The sequence below is a fragment of the Petromyzon marinus genome, chromosome 20 (assembly GCF_048934315.1).
Source record: "Petromyzon marinus isolate PM22_M1 ecotype Great Lakes invasive population chromosome 20, UKy_Petmar_22M1.pri1.0, whole genome shotgun sequence".
In the NCBI taxonomy this organism is placed as follows: domain Eukaryota; kingdom Metazoa; phylum Chordata; class Hyperoartia; order Petromyzontiformes; family Petromyzontidae; genus Petromyzon; species Petromyzon marinus.
The window spans coordinates 11,434,609-11,462,017 of NC_133686.1; the positions used below are offsets into that span (position 1 = coordinate 11,434,609).

The 27,409-nt window shown below is 43.9% G+C and overlaps 1 protein-coding gene across 9 annotated transcripts in view; it reads right to left on the reverse strand.

Moving 5' to 3' along the window:
- ADCY2 (adenylate cyclase 2) overlaps positions 1-27,409 on the reverse strand; it is a 315,360-nt gene that overhangs the window by 54,886 nt on the left and 233,065 nt on the right. For all 9 annotated transcript variants that reach the window (XM_032957514.2, XM_032957515.2, XM_032957519.2 and 6 more), the window contains 5 exons: positions 22,294-22,405; positions 21,119-21,246; positions 4,873-5,031; positions 2,717-2,843; positions 2,301-2,486 (listed from right to left, as the gene is read on the reverse strand). In XM_032957514.2, the coding sequence (XP_032813405.1) occupies positions 2,301-2,486; positions 2,717-2,843; positions 4,873-5,031; positions 21,119-21,246; positions 22,294-22,405 (712 nt within the window). The remainder of the gene's footprint in view (positions 1-2,300; positions 2,487-2,716; positions 2,844-4,872; positions 5,032-21,118; positions 21,247-22,293; positions 22,406-27,409) is intronic.

Consider the following 27,409-nt stretch of genomic DNA (forward strand, 5'->3'; position numbering starts at 1 on the left):
AAGCGACATGTCTCGGACCGGGTTCGTGAACATAAGGCAGATCTGAAACACGTCAGGACCAATACCTCAGCCGTGGCTCATCATTATTTTAACGCTGTGGGCACACGCGAAATTGATTTTGCCAAGACGAAGGTAATCTGCAAACCCACTGACTATCAGCAAAGATTCGTCCATGAAGACATTCAGATATATAAAAAGTAAATACAGGCACAATTTCAACCGAGAAGATGGGTACAAACTGAGCAATCATTGGAAGGATGTTATTCACCAGTTTAGGTCATAACTGGCTGTGTTGTTCCCTTACTACCTATGTTAGCAGTTATTTTCGACTCTCTGTGTTACATTCACGAACACAGCCACCGTTAGCTATGTTAGTAAATGGCGGCTTTCCATCCTTTTCCACCTCCATGTGGCGATGTTCCTTTCCGAGCTCTCTCTAGCTTACATTTACAAGCAAATGTCTTACATTGACATGCTAATCTCTCACAATACAATGGCCACCCCACAGCTTCCTTTATCAAGATTTATCCTATCTTAAATTTACATGCAAATTTAATAATCTAGCCCCACCCACTGACCCTTGGGCTACACCCATCTCAAACCTTTATAACTCCCTGCCTGAGCAGCGCTCTGGCCATATATTTTTTCCTGCTTCAGCAGCTCTCACCTGATGACGATTGCTTGCGTTGCGATTGAAACGTCGTGATATTGTGATTAATTTTATAATTTTTATTATTTTTATATCTACATGGCTTTACCGAAAGACCCAAATAATATGACTTAGATTTTCGATGAGTCAAACAAGGCTGAATAATGTGGCCATGTGTCACGTGCACCAGGAGAAACTGGACAGACTGGACTTTGAAGGAATATGCAAGTCTTTTATTGGTGTCAACGATAAGCGCAAAAAGGCCTTTGGATCCTTTGCTTGAAGAATGGCAAGTCAAAACACTTGCCATTGCCTGGAGAGGAGAGGATAGGAGAGCAGAGGAAAGGAGCAGAAATGACTGCAGAGCTGGGGAGGAAAAGAGATGACTGGAGAAGAGAGGAGAATATAGGAGAGGAGGAGAGAGGGCTGGAGAGGAGAAGATAGGAGAGGAGAGCAAATGCCCCTGCTGCCCACCCAAGTTTACTTGTAAATGTGTAAATAAAAACAACAATTTGCTCAACCTTGGCCACGATATCTGGACTTGTCTTCATATAACAATGCATAGATTTATGTTTATTTGATTGTGGTTATGGTTGTACTTTATTAATCCCTAATCTCTGCCATTACATACAATGAAACAAGAGAAAAAAACAGAGCAATGTAATACAATACACTTTTGAACATTATTGTAAAAAAAAATAAAGTGCATCCCATGTGTTAGTGAATTTTTTAATATTTTAGGCAGGAAATGGCAAGAAATTAGTTTTCAAATTCAGATCTTTTTCTGGGGGGGGATCCCAGACCCTTTCGGAGATTTGGTCCCCCCCCATGTTCACTCCATGGCTATGGCTTTGGCACTAAGAATACCAAAAAAATATATTGGTTGTGACCGTCATGCAACAATGTCGTAGCAGAGATTATGGGAACACAATTTTTGTAAAGAATAAATAGGAAACTTTTAAATATGAATTCATAAATAATGATTGCTTCCAACAAGCCGTGCTATCCCTCATAGAGTGCACCGGTTATTTCACGTTTATGAATGGATTCTTCATCTTGTGACACAAGACTGATAGCAACAATGCAATAACCGACCATGCACATTCTCATTAGCTTGAATTTAGTTGCAAAATCTTTTCCAGTAAAACGTGAAATTCGCTTTTATGGATTTTGACTTATATCGTTAAGTTCCCAAAAACCTCAGATGGCCAATGCCACTGTGGTATTGCGGTTTCATTAAATCAGTATAGAATGGCAGTGCCAGCTGACAGAACTTAGATTCTATTACGTGTAGTCACAAATGCATGTTTTGTTTCTCAGAAAATGATTACCTCACTTTTTGTTTGCTATTTGGTACACGCAAGGTTGCATAACATGGTTACTATTCTCCAGAGTAAATGCATTCTGAGCCCGGCTGTAGCGATTAGAATTCGCTATTGGAGCAATTGGATCTGAAAAAAAAAGTATCTTGAAATCTAATACCGGAATTAGATTTGCGGAAGTAGACCAGCTTGGAATGATGTTTGGGTCTGACTGGAGCTGACATGATGCGTCTCACCAGACCCTACACCGCTCACCGGGGGATACTTTACCATTTGCCATTTGTATTTGCACACACGCACGTGCGCTTGCGTTGCTGCGGCTGTCTCACCACGGTGCAGATCTTGCCGTTGGAGGAGGCGGTGGGGTCGCAGGGCACGCTGTCACGGTGCTGCAGGTGAGCGAAGGGCTTGTCCGCGCCCCACGACTCCAGGTACCGCGTCATGCGCATGGAAGCTCGCATTGGGTCGCTGAACTTGGAGCACTTGCACGACAGATGAGGGCTCTCCTTCTCGCCCTGGAGGTAAACACGGCAACGCAGACGAGAAAGGTAAATATCTCTGGAACCCTTTATGCCAGTATCATAGTGTTAAAAATAAGAATAGGTTTTATCCTTTCTGGCAATAAAACAGGTGTTAAGGTGTTCAAACACCAAATAGATACCTTTTGCAAGGAATCAAGTCCGTGTTTGAACATCGTAACACCTGTTGCCCCCCCACCCCCCGCAATCTCCGCCAATGAGCACACCTGCGGGTTGATGACCAGGAAGGTTTTCATGCCGGTAAGGTAGGGGTCTCGCAAGAAGCCCCTTCCCTCCTCCACCTCATACGCCCCGTGCAGGTGCTCGAGTGTTGCCTCTGTGATGTGCACCCGCCTGCAGCCAGCAGACAGGTCAAGCCGAGGGGCCACCACGCACACACACGATCTAAACTCAACGTGCAAAGACAAAGATCCCCCCTGTATAGCCTTAACAGACTGTTGGGGCAAGTGCAGTTAGCGAGTAGCGGCTATGAAGGCCGGCATGGCACACTGGTACGTGGAGATGTTTACCCACCATACCAGGTACTCATTTGAGGCTGAATCGATCTAGGCGAGACCCAGGACCTGTTTAGATAATCGTCAATGTGTTGGCTGTGAGCGGGAATCGAACTCCGGTCGCCGGGTTCGTAAAGCAGCGCGCTAACCGTTACACCATCGCTCCCCACAACTACTACCGTTGCGCACACACAAAGACAAAGATCTCCCGTATAGCCTTAACAGACTGCTGGGGCAAGTGCTGTTAGTGATCGCTGATGGCCAGCATAATAATTTTCAACAAATAAGGTTAAATTGGAAAGCATTTCACCTTTCCTACCCACACTCACTTTGGTAGAAGGAGCAGTGCCTTTATCATAGTTGCGTATACTAATAAACTAGCAAGTGTGCATGCACAGTAGCTATATGCATGTATGTATGTATGTATACTTAGATACCAGTAACTCACAGTAGTTTCTCATATTAGCTTCAGTGTAAACATTGTTTTAATGTTCTATATATATTTGGATTCCATTCCCATCGCAACTTTCATATGCAAACTGTTGTAGGCCTAGGTTTAAAAAGATAAAATAAATTACTTAACTACACATATCGTATATTGCAGCCTTCTAGCTCTTTCATAAAATCCTCAGAATGTACATCAGTCACTCATAACCAGCTCTATACATTATAAACCAAATAGGGCAATTTAATTATTGATATGTATGTTGAACTTTCGCACTGTACATAGCCAACCGTGCTAATCGAGATGGTGCGTAATAATTTGTTGAAAATTTTTTCTGTACTTTCTGTAATTCCTCAGCATGACTTGGGATCCCAAGGTGTTCACGACTGGCTCTTGACTATCACACCAAAACACCCAGGAGCATTTGTTTCATGGGCCACATTATGCTGTGGAAACTCAGAGAAATCAAAACTGTTCCAGATATTTCAGGGAATACAAAGGTTCGGAAGACCATTGATCATGAATGTAAAATACTACGTCATTTTATCAACATAACAGATGCCTTCTCTGACAAGACAGGATAACTTCTTTCAACTGCAGCCCTTATATCCGTGATGTTGCAAAATACATCCTATTATCCGCGAGTTATTCAATATTGTTTTTTTAGGCATTAGTGTGCCAGTTTAACACGTTCGATCATGTAAATATATAAATGTGTCGTTAAAAACCGCCACCACCCAACAGAGTCAACTAGTAAGGCTTGTCACGTAAACAGAACATGCCAATTCGTTACTAGTACAGCACACTAGTGCCAAATCTGACTCGGATGTTTTGTTATTCCAAACATCTGGCTAGTTTATCAGTTACTCCCGCAGTGTACGTTATTTTCATCATTGTAATTACTTGTGCAGTTTCAATGCTCTTTGTGGATCTGGTGTCTCGTCGTTATATGTCCCATGGTCTGTTATGGGTGATCACAGTCGAAACTAAACCATTTTTTATTTTACCAGGTAAGGCCCACTGAGCTATATAGCTCTTTTTCAGAAGCGACCTGGCCACAAATGATAGCTCAACGAAGTGGCTTGGAATGCGTAAATTATAGAAGCCAAAAACTCTCAACGCATATTGATTCTAAATGTGGAGGGAACAGAGGACCGGGATGAAAAATCCACACGACCACAGAGAAAACATGCAAATTTTAAATATACAGCAGGCGTCCGGGTTGGAATCGAACCCACGACCTCCTGCATACCAGGCGAGGTAGTTAAAATCTCGCCACCGCGACGCTCCAGTTGCACGCCAGAGAATGTTTCATTTGCTTCATACACTCGTATAAATGTGGCTTCAGACGAGCGGTGGAGAGGGCCGCGCAACGCTTTTCCACCTCTCTGTGAATTCACTTTCCGCCGAGCGTGACACGTACCCGGGCACGCCGCCGGCCTCCATGTGGTTGGCGAGCGTCACGTCGTGCGACCACACGTCGTACTGCCACTTCTGCAGGCCGATGACGCCGCACAGCACGTTCCCCGAGTGCACTCCCACGCGCATGTTGATGTCCACCCCTGTGGCGTAGCGCACCTTCCTGCCGTAGCGCAGCGACGCATGGGGAGCGGGGGGTCAAGACGAAGACAAGAACGCGTCAGTTTTGCTTTTATCGGCATCTGTTCTCTCCCAATTACATTTGCACTCTTCCATCGTTACCAACCATGGTTAGTGTTTCCGCGGACTTCGCTCGTTGATTTCTCCTGCCATGTTAAGGACTCGAACTAGCGGACGCTGACTTGTTTCGTCTCATCCACATTGTGTTCAACCACCCACACAGTCGGTCACAACAACACACTCATTCACCCACTCACTCAACCACCACACTGCAGGTCTCCAGCAACAAAGACCCCACGTATAGCCTTTAACAGACTGCTGGGGCAAGTGCTGTTAGTACCTATGAAGGTCACAACCAACACACTCATGTACTCACTCACCCACCACACTGCAGGTCACAACAGCTCACCCACCCACCACTCACTTACCTACCCACCCACTCACTCACCCACCACACTGCAGGTCACAACAACTCACCCACCTAGCCACCACTCACCTACCCACCACTCACTCACCCACAAAACTGCAGGTTACAACAGCTCATCCACTCACCCACCACTCACTCACCTAATCACTCACTCACTCACACCACGACACCACAGGTCACAACACGTGTCCTTCTACTTCTTCCCTCACGCTGCTCGACTTTGGAAATCTCTACCATCGTCTCTTTCCCAAGTTATGGTAGCCTTTTCTCGATTGAAGAGACGTGCCGTTATCTATTATAACCTTAACAGTGGCGTTCATCGATGGCCACTTTATGTTATGTGTCTCTGGGCCTCTGCCCAGCAACGGTGAAAAAAAATAACCAATCACCCCCTTCTCGCATCGTCACGAGCTGAAAGAATTTTCATTCAAAATGATGCTTACAGTGAACAGTGAATCACCTTGTATCAGAGGATAGCATTCGTAAAATAGTATCACAGAACAATTTATGAACAAGCTTCGGAAGCACTCTTAGCCACACTGGGTTTTGCACGTTTTGGTTATGGGTCTTGGAAAGGGTTCATCACAATATCATCAAACCGAAACATTTAAGCCTCGGAGTTGAAATTGAGTAAAAATAAACGAATTTACCATCGTAGTTGTATTCTGCAATTATGGGTTACTGATCTGAGATAATCAATTGTTAAACTTGGCAACTCGCTTTAATGGCGGGCGGCTGATGTCAAACATTGTTAACACATAACAAGAAAAAATGCACAGCGCTTGGAAAATTTGGTGTCAAAACATCAAACATGAATCCTACGAGCATTATATACAAAGCACAATTATAAATAAGACAAAACCATTTCACATAAAATCACAAGTAAAGGCGTTTCCCTCTGCAAAGCTGATGGAGTTGCAATGGCCATCTCTGCCAATGGTCCTAAACCGACAAACCCGCAGTGAGTTCCAGAATTTAGCAATTGCGGGGTATGAAACCAAAGTTAAATCACGTTGTGTACCCGGTAGGCAAGCAATCGCAAGGCAGTTGAGTGCTTTAGGTAAGGTTTAATTTTTATAGTTGCAATCGCATGCCAAAAAGCTCTTTCTAGATCCCTTCCTCTTCTTACAAGTCAGCAATCGCAATTAATTGCTCAGCCCGCAGCGCGCGCACTGTCAATGCAGTTACGGCTGACGAACCACGGGTGGCGTTTGAGTATCGCTGATGTTATCACGTGTCGACGAAGGGCCAAAGTCTGCCCTACGGTGAGCGCACCGGGGTGAAGAGCATCTATCCTTCTCTCGATCGTTCAGCCTAACCCAGGCACCGTTGAAGGCCGGTGCAGCGAATGCCCGTGGAATCTCTCTCGTTTCCCAAATGTGACTCTCTCAAGCCAGAAGCAAATGGGACCTAAGCCTGCACTCTGGGTAAATTAACGTACAGCAGCTGTTGGAAAACAAATGTCAATGACAAATCTGAAAGGTTACCCGCAAAATAATAATTTTGGGAAAACACATAGAAGAACTATTGTCCCATCTGGGTGAAATTTACTGGGACCCGTCTGAAAAAAAATTGGCTCTTCTGAGTAAATAAGTGTGATAAATACAGTACGTGTTAGAAAATACATTTTCAAGCACTTGTGTCAATAATGCTTGTTGCATTGATTAAGTAGACCGTGTGTACATTTCCTTGCAGCTATAATCCATTATAGCACGCAGCTTGGTTGAAATAAGCAGCTTCGAGCCTGGCCAGAACTTTGGAAAAGAAAAAAATATATCGATTACAGACTAATCGGGCAAATGTCGTACCACATTGTTAAATGTCTCCAATACACCGGAGTGCTTCTGAAGCAGCAATGAAGCGGTGTGTCTGTTCACGCGATGCTATTAATTGGCAGTGTTCCCGCACCTCCAATTTCCCCGCACCTCCGATTAGCATGTTTGGCTACGTAAGGTGCGAAAGAAGTTCAACATACATATATACAAGTCCACTGTGTCGTTCTCAATTAAATTAGCAAATAGAGAGTAACGTTGCAAGCAAACAGTAATTAAAGTTTAGATAACAACCCCTAGATGCACACTCCTGTATGTACTTTGTGTGCCTAAAATTGACCGACAATAAAAGGGTTCCCATGACTGTTACTGTGAGAGATTATTGGTATCTGTATTTTTTCCCCAAAGGTTTAATTAAAATCACCAAACTCAATGCAAGCGAAGGCCACTATAAAAGTAATCTGCCTATTTATGATTGGATTCAGGCTTATTTGGCAGGTATCTATATACATAACGTGTCCTAGTAACCGGTAGCAAATTACACTTTAGCCTCACACTCCACACGGAGCTCAACCTCTGCAGTTAAGTCGAACGCTGGTAATTAATCGCCCGATGATGCTGGGTTGTATAACTACGAGCGAAAAGTCAAACCTAATTGTTAACGTTGCGGATTGGTCTTGGTGGATGCATCAGGTGGAGGAGGGTGCTCAACACAACATTTGGCGGTGTACTCACGTGCTCCCAAAACATTGATTAAAAATGTATTCCTCAGGGCCCCATTATTGGTCTCATTATTTTCTCAACTTAAGTTACCACCAGGTCCAAGCATTCGTGAAACGCAGCACCAACATTCACTCTTACGCTGACGATTACACAATTAAACCCGGTGACATTATTACTGCTTTAGAAATACTGCTTCAGCAATTAAACTCAGATATGGACGGACGATTTTTTTTACTTGCCGCTAGGTTGTCAGAAGGAAGCTAGAGTCGACAAAAATAGATTTGGGTAACCTGACTCATAATTAAAAATCTGAGCTGAAAAATGCGGGAGTTTTTATTTATTTAGATCTATGTTTTGAGGATGATATAGAAAAAAAAGTGTATTTTTATCATCTTAGAAACATGCCCAACATTAGACCATTCGTTTCTCTGTTTGATGCCGATAAATAATGTAATGGTTTTGTTTTCTTCTAGATTGGACTCTAGATAATGCTTCATTTTCCTGTCACATCCATGGTTTGTTTCCAATGAGCTTACAGGCTTATTACTCGAACAAAAAAATGCATCCAACTCCTGTGCTGACATCACTGCACTGGCATCCAGTTTGCTGTAGCGTTAATTTGAATAGATAAGCACTGCACAGATTACCACCGGACTATCTTACTGAGATGTTAACTCCATATCAGTCCGTGCGTGCATCGATTGAGGTCAGCTGACTCTTGTTTTTTGTATGATCCAAGAGTAAACCTCAAAAGGAAAGGAGACGCTACATTATGTTATGATGCCCCGAGGTTATGGATATCTCCACACTTCGCTGCCAGAAATGCACCTTCAGTTACTATTATTAAATCAAGGTTAAAGAGACACTTTTTATAAAAAAAACTAATTACTTAAACGAACAATTGCAGTTTTTTAAAAAAAATATATATATAGCTTTGTATTTCTAGTGTTGTTATTACTTCCCAGTATTTTTCCAAACTATGTATGTTTAGGGGAATGATATTGCCCAGTGGTGGCGTAATCGCCACTGGTTGCAGAGGGACAAGCATCGAATCATCGGCCGTCCCGATGGATACTGCGCACCGTGTACTTCACAAGTGGATGTTAAAAGATTGTGTGATGTCATTCACAAGAGCAGGCCATTGTGTTCCGACACCATCGTCTACATTTGCCAATTTTGAAAAATGACACGACAGATGATTCAATTGGAACACTGTAGCGAAAAACTTGGCAGGACCCGCCTAAAAGAGAGTAATAAGACTCTGTGACACTTTCTAGGGTAAAATAAAAACATAGTAATGAAGGGCTTTTGGATGCTCTTTAAGAACTGCTTCGTGACGTTATTTATTAAGGACCCACCGTTTCGTATTCACCACATGCATTGCGGCTCTTGAAATCATCCTGTTGTTTTAGTTGCCGACCCCTGCTATGGACGTTTAATGTGTGTATACACAATTTATAGGCAGGCTGGCCAGTTTGTTTACTTGTGTAAGTGATAGTGGGGGGGAGTGGTAGCGCAGTGGTTAGCGCACTGCATAAACAGTGGCAAATATTTTAATCGCTCCTGGGATTCCCCTACCTAAGTCATCTCAGCCTTAAATGAGTACCTGGTGCAGTGTGTAAACATCAGCATTGGGGAGACAAAGGTGGCCGGGCATGTTATTGGTCACCCACCCCCTCATGTGCCAGCATTAACAGTTGCTTGCTTACAGCACTTGCCCCAACCAGTCTGTAAAGGCTATACGGGGGATTTTTTTTTACTTGTGTAAGTGATACTATCTCACAATGTTGTCAACACAGATATCATCTATCAGTAATGCTGGATTGTGTAGAACACAATATAGTACGTAATTTAACCATAAAACTCTCTGTCTGCTGCAGACATCTGACAATTGTGCGAAAGTAAGCTCATGCAAAACTGTATCATTACTACTCATACTCTTTGTTTTTTTCGTTAAAGTCACGTAGGTAAAAAATAAATGAAAATAAATGAAAAAACAACTAAATTAAATCACGACGTTTCGGGCGCAACACAAGTATCATTACTTCAATATTCCACCCTTTCCTAGATTTTTCTGATTGCGCGTAGTCATTTTAAGATGTTTCTTGCTCATGCTTTTGTTTGTTGCGGTTGCACCCGATCAAGAGCCAAATGGCTCACAGGGCTATACCAAATAAATGAAACTGAAACCTACCCATGGCCATTAACCAGCCTAGTGTAGGGTGACTTATGAAAACAAATATTTGCCTACATAAAATGTAACACTATTAACCTACATCACGGGACCTCCTTTGCCAGTACCAAAATATAAGAATGTTTTCCCCCTGTTATCTGGCAACAAAACAGGTGTTAAGTTGTTAAAACACCAAACTGAAACCTTTTACAAGGAATCATGTCTGCATTAACCACAATGCTTGTGGTCAAAATGCAAACAAAAAACATACTCTGATAATATACAGTGAGGGAAAAAAGTATTTGATCCCCTGCTGATTTTGTACGTTTGCTCACTGACAAAGAAATGATCAGTCTATAATTTTAATGGTAGGTTTATTTGAACAGTGAGAGGCAGAATAACAACAACAAAATCCAGAAAAACGCATGTCAAAAATGTTATGAATTGATTTGCATCTTAATGAGGGAAATAAGTATTTGACCCCTCTGCAAAACATGACTTAGTACTTGGTGGCAAAACCCTTGTTGGCAATCACAGAGGTCAGACGTTTATTTGTAGTTGGCCACCAGGTTTGCACACATCTCAGGAGGGATTTTGTCCCACTCCTCTTTGCAGATCTTCTCCAAGTCATTAAGGTTTCGAGGCTGACGTTTGGCAACCTTCAGCTCCCTCCACAGATTTTCTATGGGATTAAGGTCTGAAGACTGGCTAGGCCACTCCAGGACCTTAATGTGCTGCTTCTTGATCCACTCCTTTGTTGCCTTGGCCGTGTGTTTTGGGTCAATGTCATGCTGGAATACCCATCCACGACCCATTTTCAATGCCCTGGCTGAGGGAAGGAGGTTCTCACCCAAGATTTGACGGTACATGGCCCCGTCCATCGTCCCTTTGATGCGGTGAAGTTGTCCTGTCCCCTTAGCAGAAAAACACCCCCAAAGCATAATGTTTCCACCTCGATGTTTGACGGTGGGGATGGTGTTCTTGGGGTCATAGGCAGCATTCCTCCTCGTAAGAAAACGGCGAGTTGAGTTGATGCCAAAGAGCTCCATTTTGGTCTCATCTGACCACAACACTGTCACCCAGTTGTCCTCTGAATCATTCAGATGTTCACTGGCAAACTTCAGACGGGCATGTATATGTGCTTTCTTGGGCAGGGGGACCTTGCGGGCGCTGCAGGATTTCAGTCCTTCATGGCGTAGTGTGTTACCAATTGTTTTCTTGGTGACTATGGTCCCAGCTGCCTTGAGATCATTGACAAGATCCTCCCGTGTAGTTCTGGGCTGATTCCTCACCGTTCTCATGATCATTGCAACTCCACGAGGTGAGATCTTGCATGGAGCCCCAGGCCGAGGGAGATTGATAGTTCTTTTGTGTTTCTTCCATTTGTGAATAATCGCACCAACTGTTGTCACCTTCTCACCAAGCTGCTTGGCAATGGTCTTGTAGCCCATTCCAGCCTTGTGTAGGTATACAATCTTGTCCCTGACATCCTTGGAGAGCTCTTTGGTCTTGGCCATGGTGGAGAGTTTGGAATCTGATTGATTGCTTCTGTGGACAGGTGTCTTTTATACAGGTAACAAGCTGAGATTAGCAGCACTCCCTTTAAGAGTGTGTTCCTAATCTCAGCTCTTTACTTGTATAAAAGACACCTGGGGGCCAGAAATCTTTCTGATTGAGAGGGGGTCAAATACTTATTTCCCTCATTAAAATGCAAATCAATTTATAACATTTTGACATGCGTTTTTCTGGATTTTTTTGTTGTTATTCTGTCTCTCACTGTTCAAATAAACCTACCATTAAAATTATAGACTGATTATTTCTTTGTCAGTGAGCAAAGAAAAAATCAGCAGGGGATCAAATACTTTTTTCCCTCACTGTATGCATTGTCTTTGAAACTGATTGGTCCACACCAGAGACAGCTTTCTTTTGAGCCTCGTCTCAAACGGTGTTAGACCAAAGGACGCCAAAAGGCGTGTTTTGTTGCCAGAAAAAAAGGGGAAGAACCTATTCTCATATTTTGGTACTGGCAAAGGAGGTCGCGTGATTTTGATGCTCACCCCGAGCTCTCATTACTCTGATAGTGCATTGTCTTCGTGCTGTACGTCTTTTGGCGTCCTCTGGTCTAAATTCGTTTGAGACGAAGCTCAAAAGAAAACTGTCTCTGGTGTGGACCAATCAGTTTCAAGGACAATGCATATATTATCAGAGGATGTTTTTTGTTTTCATTTTGACCACACATATTGTGGTTAATGCAGACATGATTCCTCGTAAAAGTTTTCAGTTTGGTGTTTTAACATCTTAACACCTAAATTTTTATTTAAAGCTTTCGTGACCGCAGGAATTCATGTTCTTGGTTCTTTCGGTAAAGTCACGTAGAAACTAGCCACTGATTACTAACTACTGATTGCTAGCTACTGATTACTAATCAGTAGATAGCTACTGACTAATCAGTAGCTAGGTGCAATACAGAGCTACTGATTACATTGTGAAACACAGCAGTAAACACAAAATCAAAAGCCAAGAAATGTATTGCTCAAATTAGCATTTAAGTAGTGTTCATCTCTTGTTTGCAGCCCTGAGCCAGTGGTGGAAATTCCTCATTCCAATGGTGGGGGTGAGTCTCTCCATAGAACAAATACTGTTGACTCCCAAGAAGCAGTATTCTTTTGTGTCGATCCCAGAGGGATGACTTGCCGATCCAACCCCTAATGAGGGGTTGAACTCGCAACCTTCCAATTTGGTGCTGCTCGCTCTCCCACCGAGCCACCTGCCCGGTTTTAGAGCTCCTGCATAAATAAGGCAAAAAAAAGATCGAGTGATGAATTCCAGCAACGTGGAGGTCCAATACAGAGCAATACAGTGCCTCGCATTGTTCCAAATTATGAGCCGAACACTTGACGAACACGTTACAAAAAGTCTCGTGAGACATTTGGAAATGAGGTGGCTGGGTAGTTGACGGGGCTGAAGTCTTTGTCAGAGGACTAAGCAAGTTGACTGGGTTTCCTGGAATTTTATCCAGGGAACTGCCCTCTATTAATTGAACTTATGGGATCAGCCTGGCCATCAATGATTTCACGTGAAGTCATCAAAACGCGTGGATATGAATACAAATGTCCAAACCCATCTTTCAGTGATACAATGCATTAGTGACTGAAATGCACCAAAAAAAACTCTCGGCCGAGCGTGAGTGTGCCCCGTGTGGTGTTGGATACGAGAGGCCCGCTGAAGGGACCCGAGAAGTAGTTCATAGTATCATCGTCTGGGGGCCATTCCCTGGTGCAAGAACATTTATTGGTTTTCTGACTGCAGGCGCTTCAGACGGAATGCATCCACCTTGTGACAAGTTTGGAATATTAAGTGCCAGAAAAACCTCGTAGGTGCATCATGAGGATGAGGTTGCGACGAGTGAGATTTGTGTGCAGGCAGGAGGAGGACTGGTTACTGAAATGGTCTCAAGACTCATTTTCAGGTGTGTCCTGTATTCGGATGTGTATCCAATTCCTTTTTTCATTGATTTTTTTCCTAAGTTGGAGAAAACTTATTTCAGATAATACTCAGAACCTATGCAGACTGGTCATAACCCTTCTTGCTGTTTTGCTCTCCACGGGTCACCTCACAGCTCTCTATGGGTCACGCCCATAGCAGGTTGTAAGTTTCACAGTATCTCTATGTGATCCACCAACCCCACCTAAACGTCATACTGCTTTCCTGTGCCTTCCACACTTTGCCTTGACCGGGGTACAGTACAAAGTAGTGTCAAGGGTCACTTTCATTCCCCAACAACGCACGAGTTATTTCAGTTTTTATCATATCAAGAATCTAATCATATCTGGCTCATGAAGTGGCATAACCATTTTCGTCATTACACTCTATATTTTTGGCCCCCCTCTCCATTTCTCTCATCCTTCCCCCCCCCCGCTTTCTCTCTTCTATGCACACTCTCCAAATGCTTCTCAGTTCATTAGCCCGCAGACATCAGTCACAATGACCATACGCCGCTGTTCCATTCTCTGGAGGCCGATGCATCATTTTCTGAATGCCTCTTGAAAAGGGCCTTTTTTTGTTTCACATTTTTCAACCGTGCGTAGTTTGGAAAATGTATATAAATGTGAAAAAGTGTGAGAACAAAGGTGCATTCGTCTTTGTTATGGACCACACTGCAGGGCATTGTTTTGTTAATGGAGAATGGCGATGCATGCCAGAGCGAAGACACTATGTCAGCCACCGAGAGTCCCATTGCTCTTAATATTGGTGTTCAATGAGCCAGAGTCTACAATCTGTCAAAATTTGTGAGTTAAACCAAAACAAATAAGTGAACGTTGCAGAGTGAACATATCTTTGAAAATAAACTTCATGTAGACAACACAACTTCAGGATTATGTTAATATATTTTTCTTGCAACTATTTTGTGCGTGTGTGTGTTGATTCCTGGCTATGCACTTCAGTGGTGAGAGGTATATGGACCAGTCCTGGGTCTCCAATATGTCAACTCAGCCTTAAATGAGCACCGCGTGGAGTGTACTAACATCAGCACTGGGGAGACAAAGCCCACAACAACTGCTCATGTACCGTGGTGGTCACGGACAGCACTTGCCTATGATCCACAAGGCTGTGTTTTTCTCTCTCTGAATGCATGTATGTAAACAAAGACAAAGATCCCCCTGTATAGCCTTAACAGACTGTTGGGGCAAGTGCTGTTAGCGAGCACCTATGAAGGCCGGCACGGCACACGAGAGGGTGGGTGGCCAGCACCACGCCCGGGCGCCTTTGTCTCCCCAGTGGCGATGTTTACACACCGCACCAGGTACTCATTTAAGGCTGAGTCGTCCTAGGGCAGGTCCACGACCGGTTCAAATAATCGTCACTGGTGTTGGCCGTGAATTGGAATCAAACTAGGGTGGTCTACACTGCCGCTCCCCACATACACTTTCTGAATGTATGTTTGCATACAGGTGCATGCATGCATATACATACATAACCTCTCTATTTTTGGAATGGGAAATAAGGCCACAAGCTGGCTGAGCCTATCTCCTGTTCCTGACCTCCACTGGGATCCTCACAGCAGCGGCTTTTGGCTCACCATGGAACAAAGACGGTCACTGCAACGCGCGCTTTCAGATGCGCTTCTGCGGCCGTATAGAACGCTCTTCCTTCCAATGTTAGTAAAACCACTGGAACAATACCTTTTAAATCATCTAGATTGAACACTCATTTCTTTAGAGCTGCTTTTTGTATTTAGTTTTGTTGTCCTTCCCCCGCACCTCCAATTAGCACGGTTCGCTATGCACGGTGCAAAATAATTTCACCATCTAGTACATACAAGTCACTGCTGCCCAACCCAACCAAACTTCCTTCATCTGATTTGTTTCTCCCATTGACCTTTATCGCTTCACTGAACCCTCTGTGCTACCTCCCAGACCCTTGCCTGACCCCTTCCCCCATATCCTGTCTCCTCAATACCACCACCTCCCTCCCATCATTTCCTCGTGCCCTGTCTGTCACCAGGACTGCTCTGGAAGCTGGAGGGCGCTGCCTCCACTGCCTCTGGGAGTCATCGCTGAAGGACCAGAGCACCACCCCACCCCCCCCCCCCCGCCACCGTGAAATGCTCGTTTGATGAAGGTGGGCCCCTGAGATGCCCTTTGAATTGTTGGAACTGCCCTGGCTGCCATGGCTGATCCCAGGGCTCATTGTTGGTGCTGGGCCCTGGTTGCTTTCGGCCAAGGCCGTGCCGAGGTGTTGCGCTCTCCCTCTCTCTGTCTCTCTCTCGCGACTACCACCACCGCCAGCATGATCGCCGTTCGAGCAGGGAGACACTGTGACAGTTGACTTGAACGGTTGTGTATTTTATGATGGGTACTATTGGCGAATACATTTTATTCGATGGGACATTACAATGAGACACATAAAGCAATGGTTGACGTTGGTGAACTGCGTTATTTCTCCACTCAGTGTCCTTGCAGTGTACTTGGCACCATGCATGTACCAAGGCTCTAATGTCTGCCCAAAGTAATGTTTCGTCCTGCATGCCAAACCATCAACTCAAAGCACAAGGGAAACGTGTGGAAGGCAGTGGGAACCAGCTCTGGTGAGTGTATATTTTTTTCCCTTTTTTTCGAATTTTTATGTCTTCGATTATCAGTTAAATCAAACAAATTGTGAAAAAAATGCTTCAAATTTTCCAAATATTCTTAAAAAGAATGCGCTTTCAAATAAACCTTCATTCCTTGTTTTAGCTCCACTTTTTAACGTCACACCGTGGATTATTTTTAATATCTATGTCTCAAATGATGGTTCTATTGCCGTGCCGACTGGGAAGAGGCAACTCCTAACACTAAGACTCAAACACCTACCAACAGCCTGCAAGCAATGGCATTGAAGTCGTGAGCCCGTGCTCAGTGTTGCGTATCTAGCTCATGCAACATGATATTTAGAGCTCAACATCTTACAGCTCAACATCTATACATTTACACGTGAAAACACATTTAAAAGTGGAAAGTAAATAAGTAAGGCCAAGTGAAAATGAGCGGCATTAATTTTTCATTCCACAATCGTATTATGGAATCGTATTATAGGGGCCAGTCCACTCCTGGCAAAGAGTACCGACTTGTACTCATATGGGGTGTGTATTGCCAATCGAAGCCAAAGTTTTTGACATGTTACGCACTGAATTATGTAAGCATTTTAGCTTCGCTGTTATTGAGACATTTATATTGGTAATTATACAACCACTCATGAAACATTCGAATTTATGCCCTTCATGAACGTCATTGAAAATGTCTAGGATTTTTGAGAAGTCGAACCACCGAAGCTTTGTAAACGATATGATGATTCATGCTGCTGAATCAGTATAAATCATCATGTTGGCCTCATTTGTACGCATGGTGACTTTATTTATTGGCCATGTTGAGTGGAGGAGAGTTTACGACAAACATTTTAACTCACGCGATCTGACCCAAAAATCTATTACAAGTCACCATTGAAGCAGTTTATGAAGTTTAGCATTTGATCAGCATTTGAGGAGACTGATAGGGCGCCGCAGTGGTGAGATGTTAACGACCTCGCCTGATACACATGAGGTCGTGGGTTCGATCCTGACCCCGACACCTGTACATTTGGAGTTTGCATGTGGATTTTCTCCAGGTCCTCCGGTTTTCTCCTCAACATTTAGAAACGTACGTTCGAGTATTTGGCTGCTGTAAATATCCACACGATAATCCACTTCGTTGAGCTATCATTTGTGGCCAGGTCGCTTCTGAAAAAGAGCTATATAGCTCATTGGGCCTGACTTGGAAAAAAAAAAATATAGTTAAATAGAAAGAGATAACTGGGCAGTAGTAGGGCACGTGGCTGCCTGTAATCCAGCACTGTGGAGGCAGCGAGGGTTGGTGGATGACACCAATTACAAAACGTTGCGAGACTCCCCTACAATAGGCGTCGAGGTGCAATACCCTGGCTAGCCAGCAAAATTCAGTACAGCAAAGTGTGGACTGATATCGTCTGTCCCTTCTATACGGGATAGAGCGTTGCCCCTTCGCACGAGTGGGGTTTTTTTCCGGGTGCTCCGGTTTCCTCCGACGTGTATGAACACTCACTAATTAACTGAAAACATCTCAATATATATAGAACTGCAGAACAATTGTTGGCACTGGCTCAACACCGCCAAGCAGCTTTCGAGCTTGGTCTGTGGTGAGATGCAGTTGTTATGAACGACACTTGATAAAATTAATTATGAGGTTATCAAGAGATTTTGATTTAAAGCTTTCGTGACTGCAGGGATTCATATTCTTGGTTCTTTCGGTAAAGTCACAAAGAAGGGAAACAATAAAATAATAAGTATATAAAACAATAAAATTCTCACGACGTTTCGACTGTAACACAAGATCAGGTGACTTTACTGAAAGAACCAAGAATATGTTATCAAGAGATATTTACCTCATTAAATGAAAGTCATTAAGCTGGCATGTAATGTGAACTAAATTAACACCAGATAATGAAATTCGTTTAACTGAGAGGTATAATAAATCAGTATAATATCTCAAACCAATATGGGAAACGATTTGCTAGATTTTACATTCAAACGCTAATTGACTCTGTAAACGGATGCTTTCTACCGTCGAACAAATACGTTCACTTCTTCTTTCAAAACAGGTACATAACTAGAGGGCAGTGATGCAGTCAAAGCACGTAGTGTGGTCATCATCATCACAACTATTCCCAAAGTTGTCCAAGTGTGTCACGACAAGGTACCTATGTCTAAACAAAAAAATATATTTTTTTATTTACCAGCTAAGGCCCACTGAGTTATTAGCTCTTTTTCAGAAGCAACCTGGCTATCACAAATGATAGCTCAACAAAGTGGCTTATGTGTAAATGTATAGCAGCCCAATGCTGTAAACGCATGTTGATGCTAAATGTGGAGGGAAAAACCGGAGGACCCGTGGGAACATCCATTCGACCACGGGGAAAACATGCAATCTCCAAATATACAGCAGCAGGCGTCAGGGTCGGCATTGAACCCACAACTTCCTGTATACCAGGCGAGGTTGTTAACATCTCCGAGCCACCGTGGCACCCCATGGACCACATATCGCAAGAGAAGTTCAATACGGGGTAGTTTAAAAGATCAATGGGGAAGCTGCTATTAGCACATACACAATAACATAAATTGGAATGTAAAATATTTTCATGCTAAAATATGAGGGAAAAAAAAACTAAATTGCTTTTTGTAACCCATGAACCATATTCCCCCCCCCAAAATTAATCCAAAACACATCACTATGACATGTGTTGTTGGGCAATAATGCGCTTTAAGTTACAAGGAACTGTAATCAGCTTTCAGTAACCAGGTACAGAGTGACGCGGTGCTATTAAATTCGTAATCAGCGTGAAATCATATTTCCCAAAAATTTAAAACAAAAACGAAGGTGCAAAAAAAACGCGTTAGCAGTTTATTATTATTAATAATTAATTTAGAGACCCGACCAAAACACACCGAGATCATGCTGCACAGGCTACAGCCAAAGCATGGTGCCAGCATGTGAGCTTAAGTTATTATAAGAAATGAATCATAAACGTAATGTAATCAGATTATTTTACTTTAGTAATGCCAAATATTTGATTGTTACAGGAAATCGTCTTTGAACCTATCCATGTGATTTTACCGAAAGACCCAAGAATATTAATTCCTGCAGTTACGAAAGCTTTAAGTCAGGAAATAGTCACTTTTCTCCTATAATTACTTGCCACCCTCCCAACAGGACTAACATAAGCAGAACTTAATTTTGTCTCCCCACATATAAAAAAACAATAATGAGTCCACCAGGCCAACATAATCAAGCATTATTTGTTTAAGCAAGCAAACTTTGGACTGCTTTCAAATTTCTGGGTCTCATCAGCAGTATCGGGAATACCAAATGGTATTGACCAGCGTGTGTTCATTTAACCAGGCAAACGCCCGTTGAGAACCGTTCACCATTATTTGTAGCCTCACTTGTTGAAGGGGAATTGAGTAAAAGATAATAAGAATAGCAAACGTAATAATACTTTTTTGTATATTTAAAACGTGCTGCAGATTACAACCCATCGTGTTTTAACAGCCGTGAAGATGGACAGATGTTGTTTATAACACATATAAACAGAAACCGTTAAAACAATGTCCATGTTTAGTAGCCCATGGTCAATAAGCTTCTTCTGTTAAAAAAAAAATGCCATGAGGGCCCAGCTCTAAGCTAGGATTTTTAATGAATATTTTAAAAACACTGTTTGCAGATAGTGGGACACCCAAATCATTTGGGGTTTGGCACCATATCAATCTCGGGTGCATCTCATGTCTGATTAATGTGCCACCTATTCCCAATGCTGTGAATAACTTTCCTTTAAATGAATAATTCACAGGCTGTATTTTTTTTTATCAACAATGTATCCAAACAAGGTCCGGGATAACCAAACGCTCACGTGCACGTCTCATGCCCCCCGTTTGTTATTAATATATTAAAAAAAAACATTCTGGAACCAGAGTGCCAAACAGCGGGGGGTGCCAACTAAACGGGACAGCTTGGAATCGACAGCCCAATCGCAGCTGTCGTCCAGTAAATTCAACAAGGCGTTATCCAAGGGCCCAAAATTATATAACAACTGTACAGAGTAGGGGTTAGGCAGTGGTGCAGCAGCTCGCACTTTTCATCTGTGAACTTGGCAACTCGAGCTAAATGCTTGGTCACGGCTAACACCCCCTTCACCAACCTCCACTGGCCCGTGCGATGAAGCATCGTCAAATAAGCCCCATGGCCTACACAGCAGGGCGAGGCCTTTCAGGCAGCAGTTGATTACCAAAGAGTTGGGAATAATTCGTTGCGTTTACCGTATGGCGACACAGTGTTGGCTATAACTTGACCGGCACAACCTAGCCCCGAGCAATGTGGTGGCTGTGGTAGCAAGGTGCTGCCGTGCGAGTGGGTGAAGCGGAGTTTAACATGTAGGCCTTCACGACCAGTATTACTCATAATAAATTCTTATGGGTGAAGTGGAGTTCGAGGTTTGTTGGGGTAGGAGTGGGAGTGTGGAGGAGCTCTGAGGTGTACTGCAAGTGCATCATCGCTGAGTGTATCAGAACTCTGACCCTCAATGTTACCCAGGGAGTAGGGGCCTTCTGTGACTCATCCTCTTATCCGCATCTCACTGATTGTATTAACCACAAAGCTGCAGATAAAATAAACAACGCAGATGAAGAGGAATTGGAACATCCTCAAATTACCTGTTTTGTTAATGGACAGGAGTTGAGTGGCAATGTCATCCCGTAACCGCGGGGTTTCGGTGCGAAACAGGACTTGGGTTTACGGCCGATTCAGATGGTAACGCTGCAGGTAAGAGGAGTTTTGCTTATCCGAAGTGAGGTCCCTTGCTTCCTCACGGATAGGAGCAGTTTCACTGTTGGTGTGAGTGGGGGTGGGCGGGGGGGTGGGGGGCTCCGCACTTGATTGCCTCACACATGTCGATTCCCATCTTCACGCAGTTCTTGGCGTGGGATGGCAGGGAAATGGGCAGGCCCGACACGCAGTAGTAGCAGTCGCCCAGGATCTTGATTCGCATGCAGTCGTTATCCTGCGTGGCAACGGCAGCGCCAGCATTACACTGAAAACTGTACGAGACAATTATACTTAAGTGTTCCGATTTCAATGTTAAAAATAACTTGTCTCAGCATCTCCCTCTTGCAGTCTGTTCGGATTCGGAAAAAAAACTACAACACCCCTTTTCCATTGGCACGTCTCAGCCAAGCCAGCGTGGAGCTCCTCACAGCATGGATAATTTTTCGCCGGCTATTTTCCGTGCGGAGCCAGATCCAAATTTGCAAAACGTTGAACTCGCGAAATATCGGAATCTGGCGTGGAACCAAGCTGGCCAGGAGCGTGGCCGATGGTGTGTTAATAGCGAGCAGCGTCAGTCGTACACTGAGGACACCGCTTCACCGCACCATCTACGTGGGTCTCAACTCGATTATTGCACATTAAATTAGCGGCCCAGCTCGGTTTCTGTAGTAGAAAAAAAAACACAATGTTGTACCTCCTGAGCTGCAACTGGTTGGCTCGGTTATACCAGTGGTGTTCGAACTCGGGCAACTAACTGCGATCAATCAGCTTCTCCAGTATCGCTGGCTGATGTTCTCACACTAGTCAACCGATGAATGCATGAAAAAAACTACCCATCGTATAAATTTAGTTTTGTCAATTTGTTTTTGCTCAGATCAGCTATTAAAATTGAAAGCTGCCTTTCACAGGACCGTCAACGAGTGTTGGGTAAGACACACTGAAGTGACTCCAGAATTAATTCAGTAGCGTTATTCCCAGGTCGTTTCCTGATGTTTCACGATGTTCTACTGACTGACACAATCCCAGCAGAATGTTTAATGTCCCATGTGTCCTCTTAAAAATTAGATTCCTGGCCATGGCTGACATTGGTGATGAGTGATGTCCAAACCAGTCCCTAGGAACCCTCCTTCACCAAGCTGCATTGACCAGCGTGGTGAAGTGTGCTCAAACAAACCCAACGACTGACTGAGTCATAATTATTTTTTTTTGCATCATAAATCCTCCTCCACCCAACATCCGACAAGGGATGAGAGGCACCGGTTACCCGCACGCGCAAGCTCACCTTGGCGATCTGGTCAAACTTGCCGAACAGCTGGTTCAGGGTGTGGACAAGTTCTGCAGGGGAGCAGTCGCTGGCCAGCCGCGTGAACCCCACGATGTCGGCATAGAGGATGCTGCACACAAAAAAGACAAAGACACCCCCCCCCCCCCCGTCTATCCTTAACAGACTGTCGGGGCAAGTGTTGTTAGCGAGTTGCACCTATGAAGGCCGGCACGGCACACGAGGGGGTGTGTGGCCAGCACCATGCCCGGCCGCGTTTGTCTCCCGAGTGGTGATGTACACACACCGCACCAAGTACTCATTTGAGGCTGAGTCGACCTAGGGGGTGGGGGGCAGGACCGTTTCAGATAAGCCGGGTTGGTAGTGCAGCGCGTTAAACCGCGATGCTACTGCTGAACGCCACAAACACACAAACACACACACACAGAGACGACACCACAAAGAGATCCCCTATTCACGTTAACCCTTGCAGATCGCGAAGGCGAGCGCTGTTAGCGAGCACCTGTCAAAGCAGGTAAGGCAAACGAGGAAAGGCGGTGAGGTCAGAATCGCGCCCCCGGCGGGTTTTGTCTGCGCGGGGCTGACGTTGAGCGCACTGCATCGGGTACCCACGCCAGGCTACGTCAACTTAGAAGAGGACCATAACGGCTTCAAGATACAACCTCACGCTGATGTGTGTTGGCCAAGAATCGAACCCAGGCAGCTGCAGTTAGACTGAAATGTGAAGAAAAAAAAACCCACCGGATCATTGCTCCGCACAACATACACTATTTACAGAAGCGTACTTGGATATTCCTTTTGATGCATACATTGATTTCTGCTAATGAATGATTATAAGATATACATACATACATACACACGCATACAGAGTACATAGCACGTGGATCATACTTTGTTAGTGCTACTGAAACATTTATCGCAACTCAAACATGTCATTAATAGGTGATGAAAAAGCAATAATTACAGCTAACAACAAGCTTAAAATATGCAGGCTCACGCCTCGAAAAAAATCCGCTAATTGGTGCAACTCTCCAGATATACAGCCTTAAAAACATAAATAGCCATAGGGCAACATTAATGAGCTTCTCACACTTTGCACGTACTCGAAATTAATATATTTTCAGCCGGATATTTACGGAGTGTCACCAATTATCCCAGAAAGCTCATGGGATAACTTAACAGCTCCAGATTCGTGCCAAACCAGCTTAGGCTACGCTTGACTTTTGTCAGCAATTGTAAACTCATTACCGTGCTATAAAGTTCTTCCATCGTGTTACCAGAACGCTGCTCGGTGTTATACGTTAAATTTATAAACCGTCGACCGGGCAGTATTTAAGTGTTTCGTGGTTCAGATCCCAATACCATATCAGTGAAGTTTTGACAGTAATGTTAAAATGGCATTGGCACATGTGTTGCTGTAACAATTTATATAATTAAAAATGTACGTAACAGATGGATAGGTTCAGGAAGATCATAATCATGTTTGAGAGGACCTCGCGACACCGCTAATAGCTTGGGTTCAGATCAAGGCTTTAAGCACTCGCGATTAAACCAAGGTCTCAATTGTGAAAACATTAATTCCCCTCCGTTATTTTGATTAACATGGGGTTGACAAATTATGGATGATGATTCACATTCATTAAGCGCTAAAATGCAAGGTTTATACGGATTTGTCAAATTTCCAGATGATAATTTTTGTTTCATTGCTATGCGACAAATGCTTTTGTCAGGTTATGTAACGGATATGCCACCTAATGTGGCATAAGGCACCTATTGAAGCGACTTCAGAAATGTGTTTGACATCAACTTCTCCAGCGGCAAATCCCTGACAGGATGTGAGCTGACGCTTCTCCCAGCGAGAGTTATGTAAAGTATTTTCACCTCAAGACATGATGACGATACAGGTGAACATGAATTGTTGATTACAAAACATATGTTTGATCTAAATTCTAACGTTAGAATACAACATATTTGGAGGGGTGTGAAATCCGTAATTTATATAATGTACGTAAACTACGTATGTTGAATTGGAGGTGCGGAAATGCTAACTACTTATGACAATGTGGGAAAAAAATAATTAATACATTATTTTCTCAAGCATTTTCCCATGTCTGTCAAAATACAGCATTTACCCTGTAATCAAAGGGTCTTCTTTATCATGTAAGTTTCAATCGAGTTATATTAATTCATTAAGGACTACGATTTGTATGCCATCGTCACCATTACTCATATTTCCCTGAAACACCAGTACATACTCTTAGTTGTGTGTGTGACGTTGCAACACCAAGCACTTCTACACACAGAGACAGACTCGCTGCACACCGAGTCGTAGTGTGGCCAGCACCAGACCTGGCCACGTCTGTCTCCCCAGTGCTGATATTGACACCCACCACGAGACTCGTTATTAATTTTAGATTGCCTCAGTCTATGTACACGCACACTACGCACAAGCGCATGAGACATCGGCCATGAGCCTCAGAAACTGTTATGGCGAGTGCTGTTATTGAGCCTCTGTTTGCGATCACTCACTGCAAAAGTAAATGGGAACCCACGGAGCGTTTAACAAACCCTTGGAGCAACGCATTTACTAACGCCTGAAGTGTACACCGCAAGGTGGATGACTTTGTATCCCCAGTGCTGTTCTTTACACACTGCACCAGACACTCATTTGAGGTTGAATCAACCAAGCGGAGGCCCACGACCGGTTCAGATATTCGTCACTGGTTTTGGCCATGAGCGGGAATCGAACTCAGGTCGCTGGGTTCGTAGTGCAGCGCGCTATCCACTATGCTGCCGCTCCCCACGAGAATCACGACACAGACAAAGATTGTTGGGGCAAGTGCTGTTAGCGAGCACCTATAAAGGCCGGCACGACACATGGGCGGGTGACTGGCCAACGCCACTCCTGGCTGCCTTTGTCTCCCTAGTGTTGATGTTTACACTCCGCACAAGGTACTCATTTGAGTCTGAGTCCACCTATGGAAGGCCCAGGACCAGTTCAGTTAATCATCACTGGCGTTGGTTGCGAGCGGGAATCGAACTCATGTCGCCAGGTTAGTAGGGCACAATGCTAACCACTACGCTGTTAAACACCTGCTCTGATTTAAAAAAAAAAAACTAAAACCCCACCGTGTGAAAATGGGATTCATTGGTACGGTGTTTACCCCCCGAATAAATTCCAAAACCTGTACCCACACAGCAAGGAGCCCAATCTGTTGCGTGATGAAATGAGGCAGAACATGGGCGCTGCTGGCTGCTGTATGGATCATCTCACGAGAGGCCCCAGGGGCACTGCGATACCAGGGCAACGCGGAGAGGGCATCGTCATCGTCCATCTCTGTTATATTTTCATCCTCATTTCCATGGCTGCACTTCACCAGACCTTGGCTTTCAGAAACTATGGCGTCCTTCTGTTCACAGGATACTTTGCCAGATTGCAACAAAAAGAATAAGGAGCTGGGCCTTGCCTTTTGAAACAGAAGGGTGACATTGAAAATGAAACCACCGTGGTTTTGGACCTTGCGAGAGGGCAAGATGACCCCCCTCCCCCCTTTTTATCATAAATGCTCTCAAAACAATTCAAAACACATTGTAAGTGCTTTCGCCGGCTTAACAAAAGGTGAGACACTATCAAGGTAGGTTAGCATCTTCAACACTGCGCATCCCCCCCCTCCCCCCCAAATAGGCAGCCATTAACGTCCTCATTGTGTCCATCCTCCAAAAGAAAAAACGGCCTCTCAAAAAAGCGTCAAATGGTGCTGTCACAAATTACGAGGGCAATTTCCTGCCACTTTGCTTTGACCTCTAGCTCCCCTAAGCTCCTAATTACTGGTCCTCTCAAAAGACAAGGCACTTCAGCAGAAGGCTCCTCATTGTCTCCTCAAATCACAGAATCCAGGTTGCCCCTTTCAGTCGGAGCTCACTTTGTTAATGGCACCGGTTTCCGCCTGCAAAAATGCACCCACACTGTGCCTTATTTAATTTCCTCCCGAACAAAATGCATTTACACTTAACGATGTTTACAATCAGTCACAAGATGACAGCTGTGGTTGTTATCCTTTGAAGAACCCAAGGGTTCTCACAATAGGAATGTGAAATTTTCAATCCTGGATCAGCGTGATTGGAAGATCTCCCTGAGCAGGGAGACACTATGATTTGATGTTGACTCGATAAAGGTTTCAGTATTTTTTAAAGTTTAGTTTATTTTGAGGTACCCGGTGAGCTAAGAAGCTCTTGAATCGGGTTTCATCAACAAAAGCATCGTTTTCCTGTAAAACAAAACATACATAGCAGGTCGCAATAAAATAAAAAAATAAATACATCATGAAGGAAAAATGGCAACAAATCACATAATGTCGAGTATATTCCAACATTTTATTTTAAATATTGGACTAAAGTGAGGATTATAATAATACGGCATAAAACGCAAATGGTAAAATAGTTTCCCTGAGAAATATCAAATTTCAAGTTCGAGTAATAATTACAACAATCACGATATTGCAATATAAAATAATAGTGTCAATATATAACTAGGTCGCTTATAGGAAAATAAGGTGGCTGTGTGTGGCAGTGGGCTCACAGTATCTCAATCAGAGAATTTGAGCTCAATCTGAAACTACCCGTGTTTCAGTCCAAGCAGCCAGGTTCTTAAACGTAGACATTTAATGTTCCCAGCATACCAAATTGTCCAACAGTCACCGATGAACATACAAAGAGCTATGGTCACACATACAAGGTCTTGCTCACGTTATGCGGCTTTGGTTTGTGTGATTTCATGTATATGCGGCGAGCCTATTTCTACCCAAAATTCACTGGCATGCAGCTATGCATATAGCACACACACACATTGTGTGTGTGCTATGTGCGCTACTCGGCAGGCAGCTTACTCGTGCGGTCAGGGGCGGAGCCAGGATTTTGACTTTGGGGGGGCTGACTTCAATATTCTGAGATATCCAGTGTATGTTTTCCAATGGGCGCCACAAATGTATAAAACAAATTTTATTGGATTTGAAGGCGGAGTTTATTAATAGGTCGGAGCCGCTGATGTGGCTAATAAGTTCGTGCTGCTCCTGCAGGGCAGCACAAGGTGGCAGCCTGCAGGGCAGCACGAGGTGGC